This window comes from Rhynchophorus ferrugineus, unplaced genomic scaffold (genome assembly GCF_030347505.1).
Source record: "Rhynchophorus ferrugineus isolate W39M unplaced genomic scaffold, kcgeb_rfMv2 rfM3, whole genome shotgun sequence".
In the NCBI taxonomy this organism is placed as follows: domain Eukaryota; kingdom Metazoa; phylum Arthropoda; class Insecta; order Coleoptera; family Curculionidae; genus Rhynchophorus; species Rhynchophorus ferrugineus.
The window spans coordinates 5,893,786-5,909,511 of NW_027472582.1; the positions used below are offsets into that span (position 1 = coordinate 5,893,786).

General features: G+C 31.8%; 2 protein-coding genes across 3 annotated transcripts in view; one reads left to right on the forward strand and one right to left on the reverse strand.

Moving 5' to 3' along the window:
* LOC143193783 (solute carrier family 2, facilitated glucose transporter member 8) overlaps positions 1–15,726 on the reverse strand; it is a 241,696-nt gene that overhangs the window by 53,438 nt on the left and 172,532 nt on the right. The window lies entirely within an intron of this gene.
* Positions 1–15,726, forward strand: part of LOC143193791 (band 7 protein AGAP004871) — a 30,346-nt gene that overhangs the window by 799 nt on the left and 13,821 nt on the right. The window contains exon 1 of one of the 2 annotated variants that reach the window (XM_076400178.1): positions 6,807–6,934. The exons of the other annotated variant lie outside the window; for it this stretch is intronic. Coding sequence (XP_076256293.1) covers positions 6,877–6,934 — 58 coding nt within the window. The 5' untranslated portion in view covers positions 6,807–6,876. Of the gene's footprint in view, positions 1–6,806; positions 6,935–15,726 lie in introns of those variants that run through there. 2 annotated transcript variants of the gene reach the window in all.

Sequence of the window (15,726 nt, forward strand, 5' to 3'; positions counted from 1 at the left end):
AAAACAATATAAGCTTAAATTCGCCGAAAAGAAACAGTGTTTATGCGAAACAGGTGACGAATCAAGATCAATCTTGATGTTTCAGATATCAAATATACGAAATGTATAAAACAGTAAGTAGATTTTTCAATCGAAACCTAGTTTAATACAATTATTTCAGAGAAAATTGTTAATCTGGAAACTATCCACAAAGATGCAAAAGATATACAGCTATTTGAGAGTTGTAGAACATCCGTTCATACATTGTTGGATAATTGGAAAATCCTAACTAGTTCATTAACAAAGGCTGCAATTAAGGAATGGCTTAAAGTACATAAAATAAGTTTCGAGGAACTCATTTTAAAGAATAAACTATTTCAAATTATTACTCGATAAATATAAATGAAATATTTAATTGCATTTTATGTACTTTTCTTTTTTAGAAATAAGCCTGAGTAAGATACATAATAAATCAGATTACTGAATGTTATGGTCCCAGAGTATTACATCTTCCTCCCTATCGCTGCGTTTTTAATCCAATTTAGTTGATACTGAATATTGCAAAGAATTATTACAATAAATATTCAGGTCGAGAAGGATATTCATACCAGAACTGTCTCGATTTATGGAAAGAGGCATTGTTGAAAAGAGCACCTTCGGTTTGTGTGAGCTCGATCAGACACATTGAAGAAGAAATTGACAATGGTAGAATATTGAAGAAGTTTTTCACAGATTGGAAATAAACAACTTAGTTATTCACTTGATTAGTATTTCTGAAAGTGACAGTGATTGAATAAAACCTTATGAATGTTGGTTTATGACTCAATGCTAACGATTACCAAGACAGGGTGATGAAAGAGGAAACCACTAAAGGTCAGTATACAATTAATATATTTTAGTTGTAGTGAATTGTATTATAGAGTGTAAAAGCTTTATGAGCATGTGTGTTATTGTTCAGAATATACATGAAGGCTTGGTTAACATGTATTAGAAGAGAATAAGCACTAACTGTTTTGCAGATATGGCAAATGCAAGAATGCAGTGATTAAATGTACTTTTATCAAGAAAGATGTATACAGATAATAACAGGACAAACTAAAGGGAAATATAGTAATATCATAATGACTTTACAAGGAAACATTGCATCGAAAGAAACAAGAACTAAGTATAAAACATAAATATGCTCTCTAATGAAAGTAAAATACATTACTCAGATATACAATTCTTAGTTATGTGAATTAGGCCTTCGGAAGATACCACTACATAAAAAAAACGCGCCTAGAACCCTACCTATACTAGTGTGGAAAAAGGTTTAATGTATATATAATAAAACAACTCTAACCTATAAATTATTTTGGCTGTATAATTAATTGTAGTTTGAAGTTCTTCGATAATATATCTATTAGATGTATTATGATGTTAAATTATGTTTAATAGAATATTTGTTCAATTATTTTATTTATATTAAAATTTTGTTATATGTCAGAGTCAAAATGTACTAAAACTCAGAGTAGCTGCGGCAACATTGCGACGTTTCCCATGTCATTGCTATTTTGAATTGACTATAACTAATAATTTTTCTTCTAAGTAATGTATTTTATTTTCATTAGGGAACATATTTACGTTATTATACTTAGTTCTTGCTTCCTTTGTTGCTGTGTTTTCTTATCAAATCATTCTGTTTTTTTTTCACTGTATTTTCCTTATTTTTTCTGTTACTACCTGTGTATATTTTTCTTGAAAAAATTAAATTCAGTCACTTCTTTCTCCCTAATGCATTTGCCATATCTGCAAAACAGTTATTATTCATAATATATTCTAAAAAATTACTCACATATTTATGCACATAAGTCATCTTTAGATGTTTTCACTCTTATCGTCCTGTCTTGGTATTGTCCACATTGGATCATAATCCCATATACAGAAAGTTTCATTCGCTCACTGTCACATTCTGAGCCATGACTTGAATAACATTAGCTAAGCTGTTAATTTCCGTTCTAACTCAAGTTCACAGTTCCAACATTTGCCAATTTCTTCTGCTGTTTGTTTGATCGAGATCATCCAAACCGAAGGGTGCTATTGTAGACATATATCCAAACAGTTCTTGCTTGTATATTTTTCTCGGCCTGCTTGTCTATTTTAGTTATTCTTTGCCATAAGAATTCCATTTAAGTGAATATGCAATGATAGCGAAGAAGACGTTACCCAATGTGGCCAGATTATTCATTACCCATTTACATTCTATTTACTTTAATAACAAATTCGGAAAAATGTTGAGAATACAATTTAATCTAATCTTAACCATAACATCATATAAACATAGTTACATAAAGAGAAACAAAAAAAAATTTTTAGGTCGCTACATCTCAATGAAAGAGCAAACAACACGTCGAATACGTAATAAACATTCAATAAGCCTTAGCAGAATTTACGTATAACATAATTTACAGCCAGTAACGTGTCGTAACAAAAATGCTATCTCATGTTTCGGATCAAATTCAAATAAATATCCGAGACATTGAATAACGTTCATCATCATATCTGATGAGGACTATTTACACGAACGTCTATTAATAAATCGGACGATATATTCTGGTAAGGAGCTGTCAGAAACGGCGACGGACACTGAACACATCAATCAGTTCAAAAGAAATCGTCGGATATCAGTGGAACTAAACGATACCCGATCAGCTATAAACCATGCGAAAAACCAATCACTCCTTGTGTAAATAATTAAAAGTGTTTCGTCGATGAATCCACATAAAACGGATCCTAACAACATATCGATGATCATTCGCGAGTTAAGTAAATCATTAACGGTTTTTATTTTTACCCCGTCCTTGGTCCGTGTTTATCAATAACGGCTTCAGCTTTTATTGTTCCGTCGGTCTTCAACATTTGGTGCTATTGTTAGACGAGATTGATTTGGAATCGTAAAAAAGTGTTTGTTTTTTTTATCGAACAACACTCAATTCATATTAGACAGGATCAGGTTGGATGACTTTAACTTCAGCAACACATCAATGGAAAATGAATTCTTAGAGATGAAGCCTCCCTAAGAGGCTTAATATGCGGAATTGTTGGGTGTAACAAAAGCTATCTTCAACTTAGGAATTATTCAAAAACTTCAATATTTCGTGGCGTATGAACTAAAGCCAGCAAATATTGAAAGGCATTTGATCATCATGTGTCGTACTGTTACTGGTGATGAAAAGTTGATCCACTACGATAATACAAAGAGAAAAAATATCGACAACGTCCAATATCCATGGCTCCAAGCTGACGTGATGGAGTGATATACTATGAGCTGGCATCAATGGCAATCGCTATCGACTACAATTTATTTACACAATATTATTCTTGAGGTATAAAAATACTTGGGGACATTAAAAGGGGAAGTTCTACAGTACCCGCCGTATTCTCCAGAGCTTGCTCCTTCTGGTTACTAGTTGTTCCAATATATAAGCTGTGGCCTATCTGAGCAGTACTTCACTTATTATAAAAATACCAAAAAAATGGGCTGATTCGTTGATGGTCCTAAAAGCTACATCGTTATTTCGAATTCGAAAATTGTTTGAAAAATTGGAAAAAATAGTGACTATCGATGGACAATATTTTGTGTCGATTTTTCGCAATGAAACTTCAAATAAAAATTTAAATGGTAAAAATACTCCAACAACACAAAACTGACTCCGTGATTACGACTTCACACTTTGCTTCGTCATCATCGACACCATCAATCCATGCTTCACCAACAACATGTTGCTACTGGTGCAACAGGACTTCAAATGTTCTTCTACTACGAATATGTTATCAATACAATCTCGTAGAAAAACATGCAGAATTTATCGCAAACTTTTGAATTTAATAGACTTCAAACTTGTTTTGGAATCGTAAAAATTGTATTAATGTTATTGGTGCTTGTACAGTCTGTTTGTAGGTGAACTGGACATGTACAGATTTACTTTCATTAATTCTTATTTTCCTAGCTCGTGTCCAGTTATTTATATTGTCACTTGCCTGTTGTAATTTTCATGAGGCTTCTTCACTATTGTCTCCGACAGCTATAATCGCAGTATCATCAGCAAATGTAGCCATCGTAATATGCTTTATTTGTGGTATATCGCAAGTGTAGAGTAGATAAAGCATTGGCCCCAGTACACTTCCTTGTGGTACACCTGCTTTATCTTCTTTTATTGTAGAGTAAGCTTCTTCTTGTTTTACTTTAAACATTCTGGTTGTAATGTAAGATTTTAATAGTTCGGTGTGTTGTATTGGTAACATTTTCTATAGTTTATAAAGAAGGCCTTCATGCCAAACCTTATCGAAGGCTTATGTTACATCTAAGAATATAACTGAGCATACTTTTTTACTTTCGTAGGCTTTTTCAGTAACATCTGTTATTCTGTGGACCTGGTCAATTGTTGAATGCTTGTTAATAAACCCAAACTGGTGTATTTTTTCTCTCTATGATCAGTTTTGATTCTTTTCAACAGGATTTTTTCAAAAACCTTAGATATTACTGGCAGCAGTGACATAGGTCTGTAGGCTTTTATTTCGTTTGGTGACTTCCCAGATTTTGGCAGCATAAAATGAAGAAAATTTGTTGTGTATTCTCTATCAAACTTTCTCTTTCGGCTTGTCTCCTCGCGAGCTCATTGAAGTCATATTTATATGATACTCATAAACACCTCCCTAACAGTTGATTGGACACTTATAGTTTTTACGATGTATTGAAACAACTACCGCAAAAACTCAAACGAAGCCTTCCTAACATTTCTTCCCAACCATTTCTAGCTAAACCTGCTTGTTCGTTCAAATATCTAGCCAGAATAGATAGATCTATACACAACTATTATAACTATAACATTATAGTAAATCTAATACATCTATTATCAAAGGACTTAAAACTGCAATTAAGTACACAGTTATAAAAGTTAGTAGGTTAGGGTTGTCTTTGATTATATTTACATTGAACTATTTTCCATACCATCTATCTCAACTAGAACTCTAGAACTAGAGTAATCTCAATTTAACACGTAAATACGTCCCAATGTTGCCGAATTTAACTTTGGCTTTAAGTATATTTTAGCTTTTATGTATTACAACATTCTAATGCAAATAGGATAATGAAATAATAGTGCTATAAAGTATAATTTAGTTTAAATCACAGTTAAATGTTCACTGCTATTTTCAATAAACTATAAATGCAATAAATTATTAATAAATGTTATGACTAATAAAACCTCCTCAATTCTTATTCCAATGTTTACCTTTTTCTATCAACTTTTGTTATAATAATACTACTTTTATTATCATCTTATACTGGTCCCATTCTGAAATATGCATTTCAATATATGCTTTTAAAAATATTATTTCTTAAAGGCAATATCAAATTTTGTGACATATACAAAAAATTAAATTACCAACAAAACAAATCTAAATTAATATAACTGTTTTGGTTCGGCACTGACTTCAAACTCATTAGTTGATAATAGTTAAAATAGTATTGTAAATAGATAAATAGGTTTAGGTAGGTATTAAGCTAAATTGCGTGTATACAATAGAATATAAAATACGTCTAGTAAATAGATTAAATAAGGTTTTTGTTTATTTTTATTTAGTTATTACAACGATAATTATGTATATATTTTATTTAAAAATTTTTTACGTTGAAAATCTAAGCTTGTTTATTTTTAGATTTAAGCAACAAATCAGATTTGTTTAGATTGTAATTTAATTTTGTGTATATATGTCACAAAATTATATTATTATTTTTGTGTTGTTTAGGCTCGGCACTGACATCAAACTGATCAGTTGGTAATAGTTAAAATAATATTGTAAATTAATAAATAGGTTTAGGTAGGTATTAAGCTAAATTGTGTGTATATAGTAGAATGTAAAATACGTCTAGTAGATAGATTAAATAAGGTTTTTGTTTATTTTTATTTAGTTATTACAGCCATTATTATATACATACTATATTTTAAAATGTTTTTTTGTGTTAAAAATCTAAGCTAGATTATTTTTTAATTTTTGGTGAGTTCTTTATTTATTTTTGGAAGTCGGTTCAATTTTTGTGTTAAAATATTTTATTTGTATTATTGTTTTTATTATATTATAATGTATTGTAATATCTTATACACATTGTTATCGATCACTAAATAACAGTAGTGAAGTGACAAAAATTTTAATAGTAAATTAATAAAAACATTTAATTTTCTTATTGTTTCAAAATATTAATAAATATTTTATTAAATGCTTATATAATAAAACTGGTAAAATTATTTTGTTATGAGTAATAATAACTCTTTGGTCTATATTATGAACATCACCTTTATTCTTCGGGGCATACCTTCAGAGTCACAAAACAATTAATCAATCACCCTTCTCTCCTTCGTCGCCCAAACGACCTAAAAAGTTGTCTTCTTATTCGTCGAAGTCCCCACGTCTAAATTTCCATAATCCTTCACTTCAGCCGCAGTCACAACAATGCAAACCGTCCCAAAAATAAACTCACATTGACGCCACGCCTCCAACCAACTCAATGTGTGAAATTAACGATGGGCAGGACCTCGTCTCCACACGACATCACGCCCGTCACATTAAATCACAAACCTAATTATTTAATTCCGACCGTATTTCTGAACCATTAGCAGAAGGAGCGATACATAATTTTTTTCGGGATTTCTAAAATTAGCCCCGGGGAAGTAGTAAGTTGTTCTGTCTCTCGCATCCCGATCTATTCAGTTACCCATCGGTCTTCAGCAAGATTAGAATTTAAAACGATTGCTTCTTGTTTAGTCTTGGTTCGCGTGTTGTTTTTCACGAAAAGGGAATTTTGGAGGGTAGGAAACAATAGGTTCACGGTATATCTCATCGGAAACTGGTACGTGTATGAAAGGGGGATGGCATCGTACTGATTCAGGTGGATATGAGTTCTTCTTAGAATACGGTAAGGTTCTCTACATATTTTTTATAACACAATCTCTACAAATGTGAATTAATATTTTAAAACTTTTTTTTATTTCTCTTATTAGTTCTAGAATCTGTCCAAAGGGCAATAAGTTTTGTTTATATGTAGAAAATCAATTCATTAAGTGATTTTCTTTATAAAATACTATTTCAATTAATTAATCTTAATCTAAAGTTTATTCTAAAGTCCATATGTATCCAATAATCAGATCGGATTGTGTTAGAAGACTTAGGAAACTGCGTAGAAGTTCTCTGTCACTTCACATTTATCTGATTAGAGAATACATTGGGATGTACTGCCAGTCTTTCGAAATATTTCACATAAACTTATTGAGTTAGACTAGTTATTGGTTCTAGAGAACTATCGCGTTGTATAACTTCATTTGAAACATAGTACCGAGCATCGACAATGGCACGCAACACTTTATTTTGGAACCGTTGTGTATTAGATATATTACATTTGCTAGCGGTTCCCTATAGTCGAATTCGATATAGCGAAATAGGCTTGAGTATAGATTTATACAGTTATATCTTGTTATCTAATGATAATTTGGATTTGCGCCCTATAAGCCACTACATTTGGTAGAGTTTAAGTCCAAATTGTTTCCGTTTGACGAATATCTGATTCTTCCAAGTTAGGCGTCGATCTAGGTGAATACCAAGATATATGTTATAGCATCCTCTGCTTGCCGGAATTGACAGTTATTGATATAGACTGGTGGACATGTTGTTCCACGTAGCATAAAAGTTATATCACTGGATTTTACTTCCTTGGCTTGGTGCTGGTAGTGTATTTATGGGTTGATTGTTGCTATGGCTTGATCTTCATAAGAGGCTGGTGGGCTAGCTAGGCTGGTAGAGCTTCACTGTGGCAACATAAAAAGGTGTAAATTTATTAACAAATAACCACAATTTAGCTGACAATACACATGTTCTTCTACGTAGCATAAAAGTTATATCACTGGATTTTATTTCCTTGGCTTGGTGCTGGTAGTGTGTTTATAGGTTGATTGATAAAATGGCTTGATCTTCATGAGAGGCTAGTGGGCTAGCTAGGCTGGTAGAGCTTCACTGTGGCGACATAAAAAGGTGTAAATTTATTAACAAATAACCACAATTTAGCTGACAATACACACGTTCTTCTACGTAGCATAAATGTTATATCACTGGATTTTATTTCCTTGGCTTGGTGCTGCTAGTGTGTTTATAGGTTGATTGATAAAATGGCTTGATCTTCATGAGAGGCTAGTGGGCGAGCTAGGCTGGTAGAGCTTCACTATCGCAACATAAAAAGGTGTAAATTTATTAACAAATAACCACAATTTAGCTGACAATACACACGTTCTTCTACGTAGCATAAATGTTATATCACTGGATTTTATTTCCTTGGCTTGGTGCTGGTAGTGTGTTTATAGGTTGATTGATAAAATGGCTTGATCTTCATGAGAGACTAGTGGGCTAACTAGGCTGGTAGAGCTTCACTATCGCAACATAAAAAGGTGTAAATTTATTAACAAATAACCACAATTTAGCTGACAATATTTTTTGAATTATTTATTATATTGTTGCCGATTAACCTACAATTTGTCTTTACAATAACTTAAATCTATATCTAGGAGGACCCAGGATATTTTTCTATTAATTATACCTCACTACACTACAGTACACACTCTCAAACGGTTTGATTCTTTTGAGTCTATGTCCTGTTCTGGTGTTACGAAAGAGTTGTATTACCTCGATATTGACATGACAATAGAATCTGCCCTAATGACTCCTTGCAATTCTGTTGATTGCCCGAATGGCAGTGGATTTCTGAAGGTTTCGGTGTATGTAGTTAGTCCTGTAGTATCTGTGTGCACCTACAATCTCCCCAGGACTTTGTTCTGAAAAACTTGTCTTTAGATAACTTTTAAAGCATAATTGATTTCCATATAGGATTCAATACTTGCTTGTATAAAACAATTTACAATATACTAGTAATTGTGATTTTCTTCCTATTAACCACCATATTATTCTATATTTTAACTCCAATTAATTTATTGTGTGTTTTACATGTTCTCTTGCCCTCCATCGATGTTTTGCATCAAGATTCCGAGATATCTAGCGTTGTTGCTATAAGGAATTATAGTATGTCTAATTATACGTGAACTGCACATTCACAGATTTACCTTCATTAATTCTCATTTTCCAGGTTTGGCCCCAATTACCAACCTTGGGCATAGATATATCTTTTACCCGACTAACTGTGTCGTCGGCAAGTGCTCCAAGTATCGTGTCTTTTGTTGTTATGGTCCGAAGACACTTCTCTGGGGGACTTCAGCTGAAATAAGTTTAAATCTTGATGATGACCCTTCACGGGAGACTCTATATATATTCTTTCGAAAAGATATGACTCCAGCAGTTGTCTATAGTCGACAGTGGTTCTCTTCTTGTAGATTACTTCCATATACCATACTCGGTCGAAACATGTCAAAAGACGTCTAGGAATATTGCAGAGTAGTACTAGTATTTTCTTCAAGTATTTTTTCAGTATCCGCTGTTACTCTGTACCCCAATTGTTTAGTGGTGATTTCAAAATGGTTTAATACTTTTTAACACCAGTTTCTCTAGTAATTTCGGTATCTCAGGTAGCAGCAGAATAGTCCTATAAGATCCGAGTTTTTCTGGAAGCAAATAGGAATAAAATATTAGGAATTAAATATATTTGTATTTTTAATTAAATATATGACTTATTATTTTTAATCTCTATTATTGTTTATTGTTATTTATACACTCTTCATATATCTTTATCTTCATATATATACTAAAACCGAGAGCGAAATAACATATATTTCACAATTGAATTTTAACGATCTGAGAAAAACAACGACTAGACCTATATCGCCTAACAGTAGAATAGATTTACGACTAATATAAAATACCAAAACTTTGGTACGTTTTACTACACAAAAGAGTTAATATTAGTAGAGAAACAATGCTGATATAAAATATATTTCTATTTAAAAATAGACCTGTTACAAGTATGCAAACAACATTCATCCTATTGTTCTTATCTACTTGTTTAAGATATTTCCAGAGTATTAAAAAAAATAGAAACATACATTATCGCTAATAATCTTTACAAAGAAAGTTGCCAAGTTGTACAAGCCCAAAGTGGTTTAAGATATACCCATAGTATTAAAAAAAATAAAAATATACATTATCGCTAATAATCTTTACAATTAATGATCAAAATCGTGTTTTTGCAAGGTCTTTTTATCGACTTTAATATTTGGCGTTTAGTTGATTACGACACAGGATATAGCGGTGTAAATTAATCATCATAATATACTTGATAACTTGTAAATATATTCGTAATAAATTAGAATCTATTTATCAGTATTCATAATTATTTCCGATGTAATGTATTTATTTAGAATGGGAACTACATTTTAAATCAAAAGAAAAGGTTTAAATTCATTTAACATCAGCAAGGAAACCTTTTCAGCTGGTAAATCAGGCTAAAAAGGAATATCGCGCTGTATCACTTCATTATAGACATAGTATGAAGCATCGACATTGCCATGCAATATTTTGTTTTGCAACCGTTGTATGGTTGCTATATTAGACTTGCTAGCAGTACACTACTATTAGATTCCATATAGTAATGCCTTGTTATCTAGTGATGATTTGAATGTGCGGACTATAAGCTAATATATTTGATATAGTTAAAGTTGTTTTTGTTTAACAAATATGTGCTTCTTCAAAATTGCCATTAATAGGCAAACCAATATATTTAGCATTCTCAGCTTGCGAAAGTTCACAATTATTGATATTCACTGTTGGTCATGTTCTTCTATACAGAGCCACAGTTGTCTTCTATCAAGGTATCTTTGGAGACTCTTTTATGCTGTTATTGGATCTTTGTGAAATGTTTATATAACTGTATCGGCAGTATATGTTGCCACAGTAGTGTTTTTTGTGACTGGTAGATTGGCTATATATAGGAGGTCCAATACACGTACTTGCGGAACTCCTGAATATATTGGATGTCATTCAGCAAGTTCTTCATCTAATTTTATAGGGTTTATCCGTAAGATAAGATTTTTAGTAACTGAAAATGTCGATAAGGGACGAATTTCTTTAATTTAACCTGCGGTCCTACGTGTCATACTTTATCAAAAGTTCAAGATATGTCCAAGATTGCAGCCGAATAATATATTTTGATATGTAAGCTCATTTTTACTTCATTTGTTTAAAACTATGGACTTGTTTTACAGTCCCGTGCTTAGTATCAAAAACAAATTGTTTATTCTGACGATATTTCTTTTCTTCTATTATATTATTAATTTCTCAAAAACATTTGATTGTGGTTAGTAAACTTATAGGCCGACAACTAATACCTAATACCATAAAAAAACATAGTTTAACGTATATATATTGAATATAGATATTCGAATACCGAAATAATATAAAGAAATATGACTTCAAAAAAAAAGGAGAAAAATGATAGAAGGATCTATAAATCAGACCTACGCAAAAATTAAAACAAATGAGCGAATAAATCACCTGAAGCTTGGCAAAAATCAAAACACACACCGCAAGAGAAAACGGCGGAAAAAAACTAAAACGTTCCAACTGTTCCGATACATTGAATCGTTCCAAACCAGCAACAACAAATCCCCATATTTCAGTCATTTTCTATAATAATTTCATTCAGTCGACATGGCAATCCGGTAAATCTCTCTCGAATAAATGGCCGTGATTAATACTTGCCTTATTTTTATTTTCTATTCAGATGTAAGTTTTGATTTTGCGAAAGATGGAAACGTACTTTTAATCTCTATATACCATTTTTCTTGCAGAATGATAAAGTCGAATGAAATGAAAGTGAATTAAAAGTCGTTCCAATCTTAATCCACCAAAAAAGCTTATGTGAATAATTTAAATAATTATTTTATCATCTGTTGACATATATATTTAATGCATGTTTAAGACTGAAGCATGTTCCGGAATAATTTAAGATGGCACAAATAATTAAGCTCAAAAAACCTGACAAACATGCAGAATAAGACGTCCAGATTGGTTTTCGAAATCACCATTCAAAAATCAATCAATTGCACAGAGTAACTACGGCTACTACCCTGCAATATTCCTGGATGTCTCACAAGCTTTTGATCGGATTTGACACTTGGGATTAACCTGTAAGATGAGCAAATTGTTACCGCGTAACTATTGCTAATTGCTGGAGTCATATCTTTTCGGAAGAAAATTTAGACTATCGCACTAAATGGCCTTCTCGACAATTTCGGCTGGAGTTCCACAAGGTAACGTCTTAGGACTTCTCTTATATCTGCTCTACACTGCTGACATTCCAACAACAAAAGAAACACTACATGGAACCTTTGCTGATGATACAGATATTATGGAAAACGACATATCTTTGTCCAGGGCAATAGAAAAAATACAAGTAGCGGTCAACAAAATCTACAAATGGACGAAAGATTGGAAAATTCAACTTAATAATAGCTCCAAATTTGTCCACGTTAATTTTGCATTGCGGCGAAATAATGAAAACTTAATTATATCACTCAATGGATGACCGATTTCTCAAGCAGACGCTAGATTAAATTGGAAATATCACGTTAGACACAAAGCAAAACACATTAGAACCAAAATAAAACAACTATACTGGTTAGACGGAAGATACTCCCAACTTGATCTAAAATTAACGAGGTTGATCTATAAGACAATCATAAAGCCAATTTGCTGTCATACAACGCTGTCAAAAGAAGGTTCTTCGATTGATTACCAATCACTATCGCTACGTAACCAACGAAGAACTGCACGATGACCTGGAAATCAAATGGATTTGCAAAGTTATCCAAGATTTCGCCTTGAAACACGAAAGAAGATTACTAAATCATACTAACGTGGAAGCAACTGCTGGTCAGCGCGCAGTGTATACCTTTAGTTAAAACTAAATCTATAAATTATTATAATTTTATTATTGAGGAATATATATTGATGTATTTTCTCGCACTCGTCTTACTTGTGAATTAATCCAAGTACAAATGAAAAGTAGTAATACATTAAGGTATAAATAAGATTGTACTAAGCGTATCTAATAAAGATGTTATAAAAAAATTATTATCATCCATCATCACCATCAATGAATTAACACCTCTTTCTTGTTCGACAAATACAAAGATATTGTTTGTGGTAATTCAATATAAAATATACATGCATCTTGTGTACATGTGTTCGTTAACTGGGTTTGAGTAAATTTCTGAAGTGTTTACTGCATACTGTGTCTAAATGTCTACTAAAACGCTAACACACAGAAAAAAGGATTTAACTGTATAGGCTGTAGAAATTATTGTGTGTGTCTAACGTATTTATGTGTTTGGTGTTTATTTATGTCAGATTTATTTAACAGTTCAATTGAAAATTCCCCGGCCTACCATAGTAAAACACATTTTTGGCAATTTTTTTTTGTTTCTCAACATAATTCCCTTCAAGATTAATACACTGATTATAGTGATCCTCCAACCTTCCGATACCATTTTTGTAGAACGATTTATCCTTTACTTCAAAATAGGCCTCAGATTCGGCGATCACCTCTTCATTTGACGAAAATTTCTTACCAGCGAGCATTCTTTTGAGATCTGAGAACAGGAAATAGTCGCTGGGGCCAGATGTGGTGGCGGTGAACGAGGAAGCAATTTCAATCCCAATTCATGGATTTTTGTCATCGTTTTCACTGACTTATGACATGTTGCATTGTCTTGATGAAGCAGCACCTTCTTTTTCTTCAAATGCAACCGTTTTTCGGCGATTTCGTCCTTCAAACGGTCGAATAATGCTATGTGGTAGTCACTGCTGATGGTTCTTCCTTTTTCAAGGTAGTTAATGGAAATTATTCCATGTGCATCCCAAAATACAGACGCCATAACCTTGCCAGCCGACTGTTGCGTTTTCCCATACTTTAGAGCGAATTCATCATGTGCAGTCCACTCGGATGACTCGTGTGTTAACTCAAGTTCGCGAATCAATAGTTAGTTTCGCTATCTGTTATTTCGCCGGGTCCTCGTGCCCAATAACGGCTGCCCGATTAGCGGGTGTCATGCTGCCCAAATGCTGGGTTATTTGGTTTATTATTTGGTTATTTATTGACCCGGTCCAACTTGCCACTCAGATTTTCCACTGTGGCCTATAAAGACATTTACAATTACAATCACAAATATAAAATGCATCCATTCCCTAGCAGCATTCGAACGCACGACTACCGCAATAATAGGAGAGATCCTATTGAGTTGACCACTGCGCCAACCAAGCCGGCTGCTTATTAGATTCACTTATTCGTTTTATTATTAATTAGTCATGATAAATCATAAAATATCATACATATAAATAAATATTAACATATATAAATAATAATATATAATTATATAAATCATATCATAACAATATGTGTCATAAGTGAAAACTAACATTATTAATAACAATAAGTATTAAAATAAACCATCATTCAGTTACTGGTCTAAACAAATATCAATTTTTATACCTATTCGATGTTAGTTTCTAAGATTTTTAAAACTATACATCAAAATATTAAATGTCGTTATCCATATCCAATTGAAATGACGATTAATTTTGAAAAACCCTTCTAAAATAATCTAATATAGTTAAAAATATATTGGGTTAGGTACATATAAGGGCGTGTTTAATCTGATTAATTCCTCTTAAATGTCGTGATTGATAACTACATTATTTACAAATTTAAAAGTTTCGTTACCGAGAATGTATCGATACTTATCACACAACAATATTTACTGAATGATTAGAACGAATTTCATTGAAAACAATAAAAATGACGTGATTTTTCACTAGAATATCAATCTGGTAATCATTTATTATTTATTGACCAATATTGATAAATTGATTAGCCTACACTGAGATTTGTAGCTACAGGGTATGGATAAAATAACATGAACATCTGACGTATAAACAATATTTCGAAGAATAGATTCATAGAGTGTCTGAATAGTTTTCAGAATACATTTCTATACCAAAACATTCGCCAATAGATTCAGTGATGTTGAAGACAGAAACCTACTCCACATTCTTTGCTCTAAAACAATCGTTTCATGATTCGAATAAATCGACTGTTGAAGTCCATCAAAAACTTTTATAAACTTATGATGAAGCTGCTCCTTGATATCACAATTCTCGGTTTTCGTTTCAATGATAGTGGTGATTGACGTCTTCAACACAAAACGACCTGGAAGACTAAAGAAGTAATTTTACTTGTATAATTACTTACAATAAAATATTTTTAACAAAAAAATTTAATCGACTTCAAAAAATAAATAAGGTACTGAAAAAAAAGTAAAAAATAATCTAACTTGTAATAACCAAATAAAAATAAACAAAAATCTTACTTAACAATACGTATTTTATATTCTACTATATACACACAATTTAGCTTAATACCTAGAATTATTTTGTTCGTAATTTAATTTTGTGTATATGACACGAAATTATATTATTATTTTTGTATTGTTTAGGCTCGGCACTAACTTCAAACTGTTGGTACTAGTTAAAATAATATTTTAAATATATAAATAGGTTTAGGTAGGTATTAAGCTAAACTGTGTGTATATAGTAGAATATAAAAAACGTGTAGTAGCTAGATTAAATAGGATGTTTATTTATTTTTATTTAGTTATTATAATGATTATTTTGTACATATATCATTTTAAAACGATTCTTTTTGTTTTAAAAATCTAA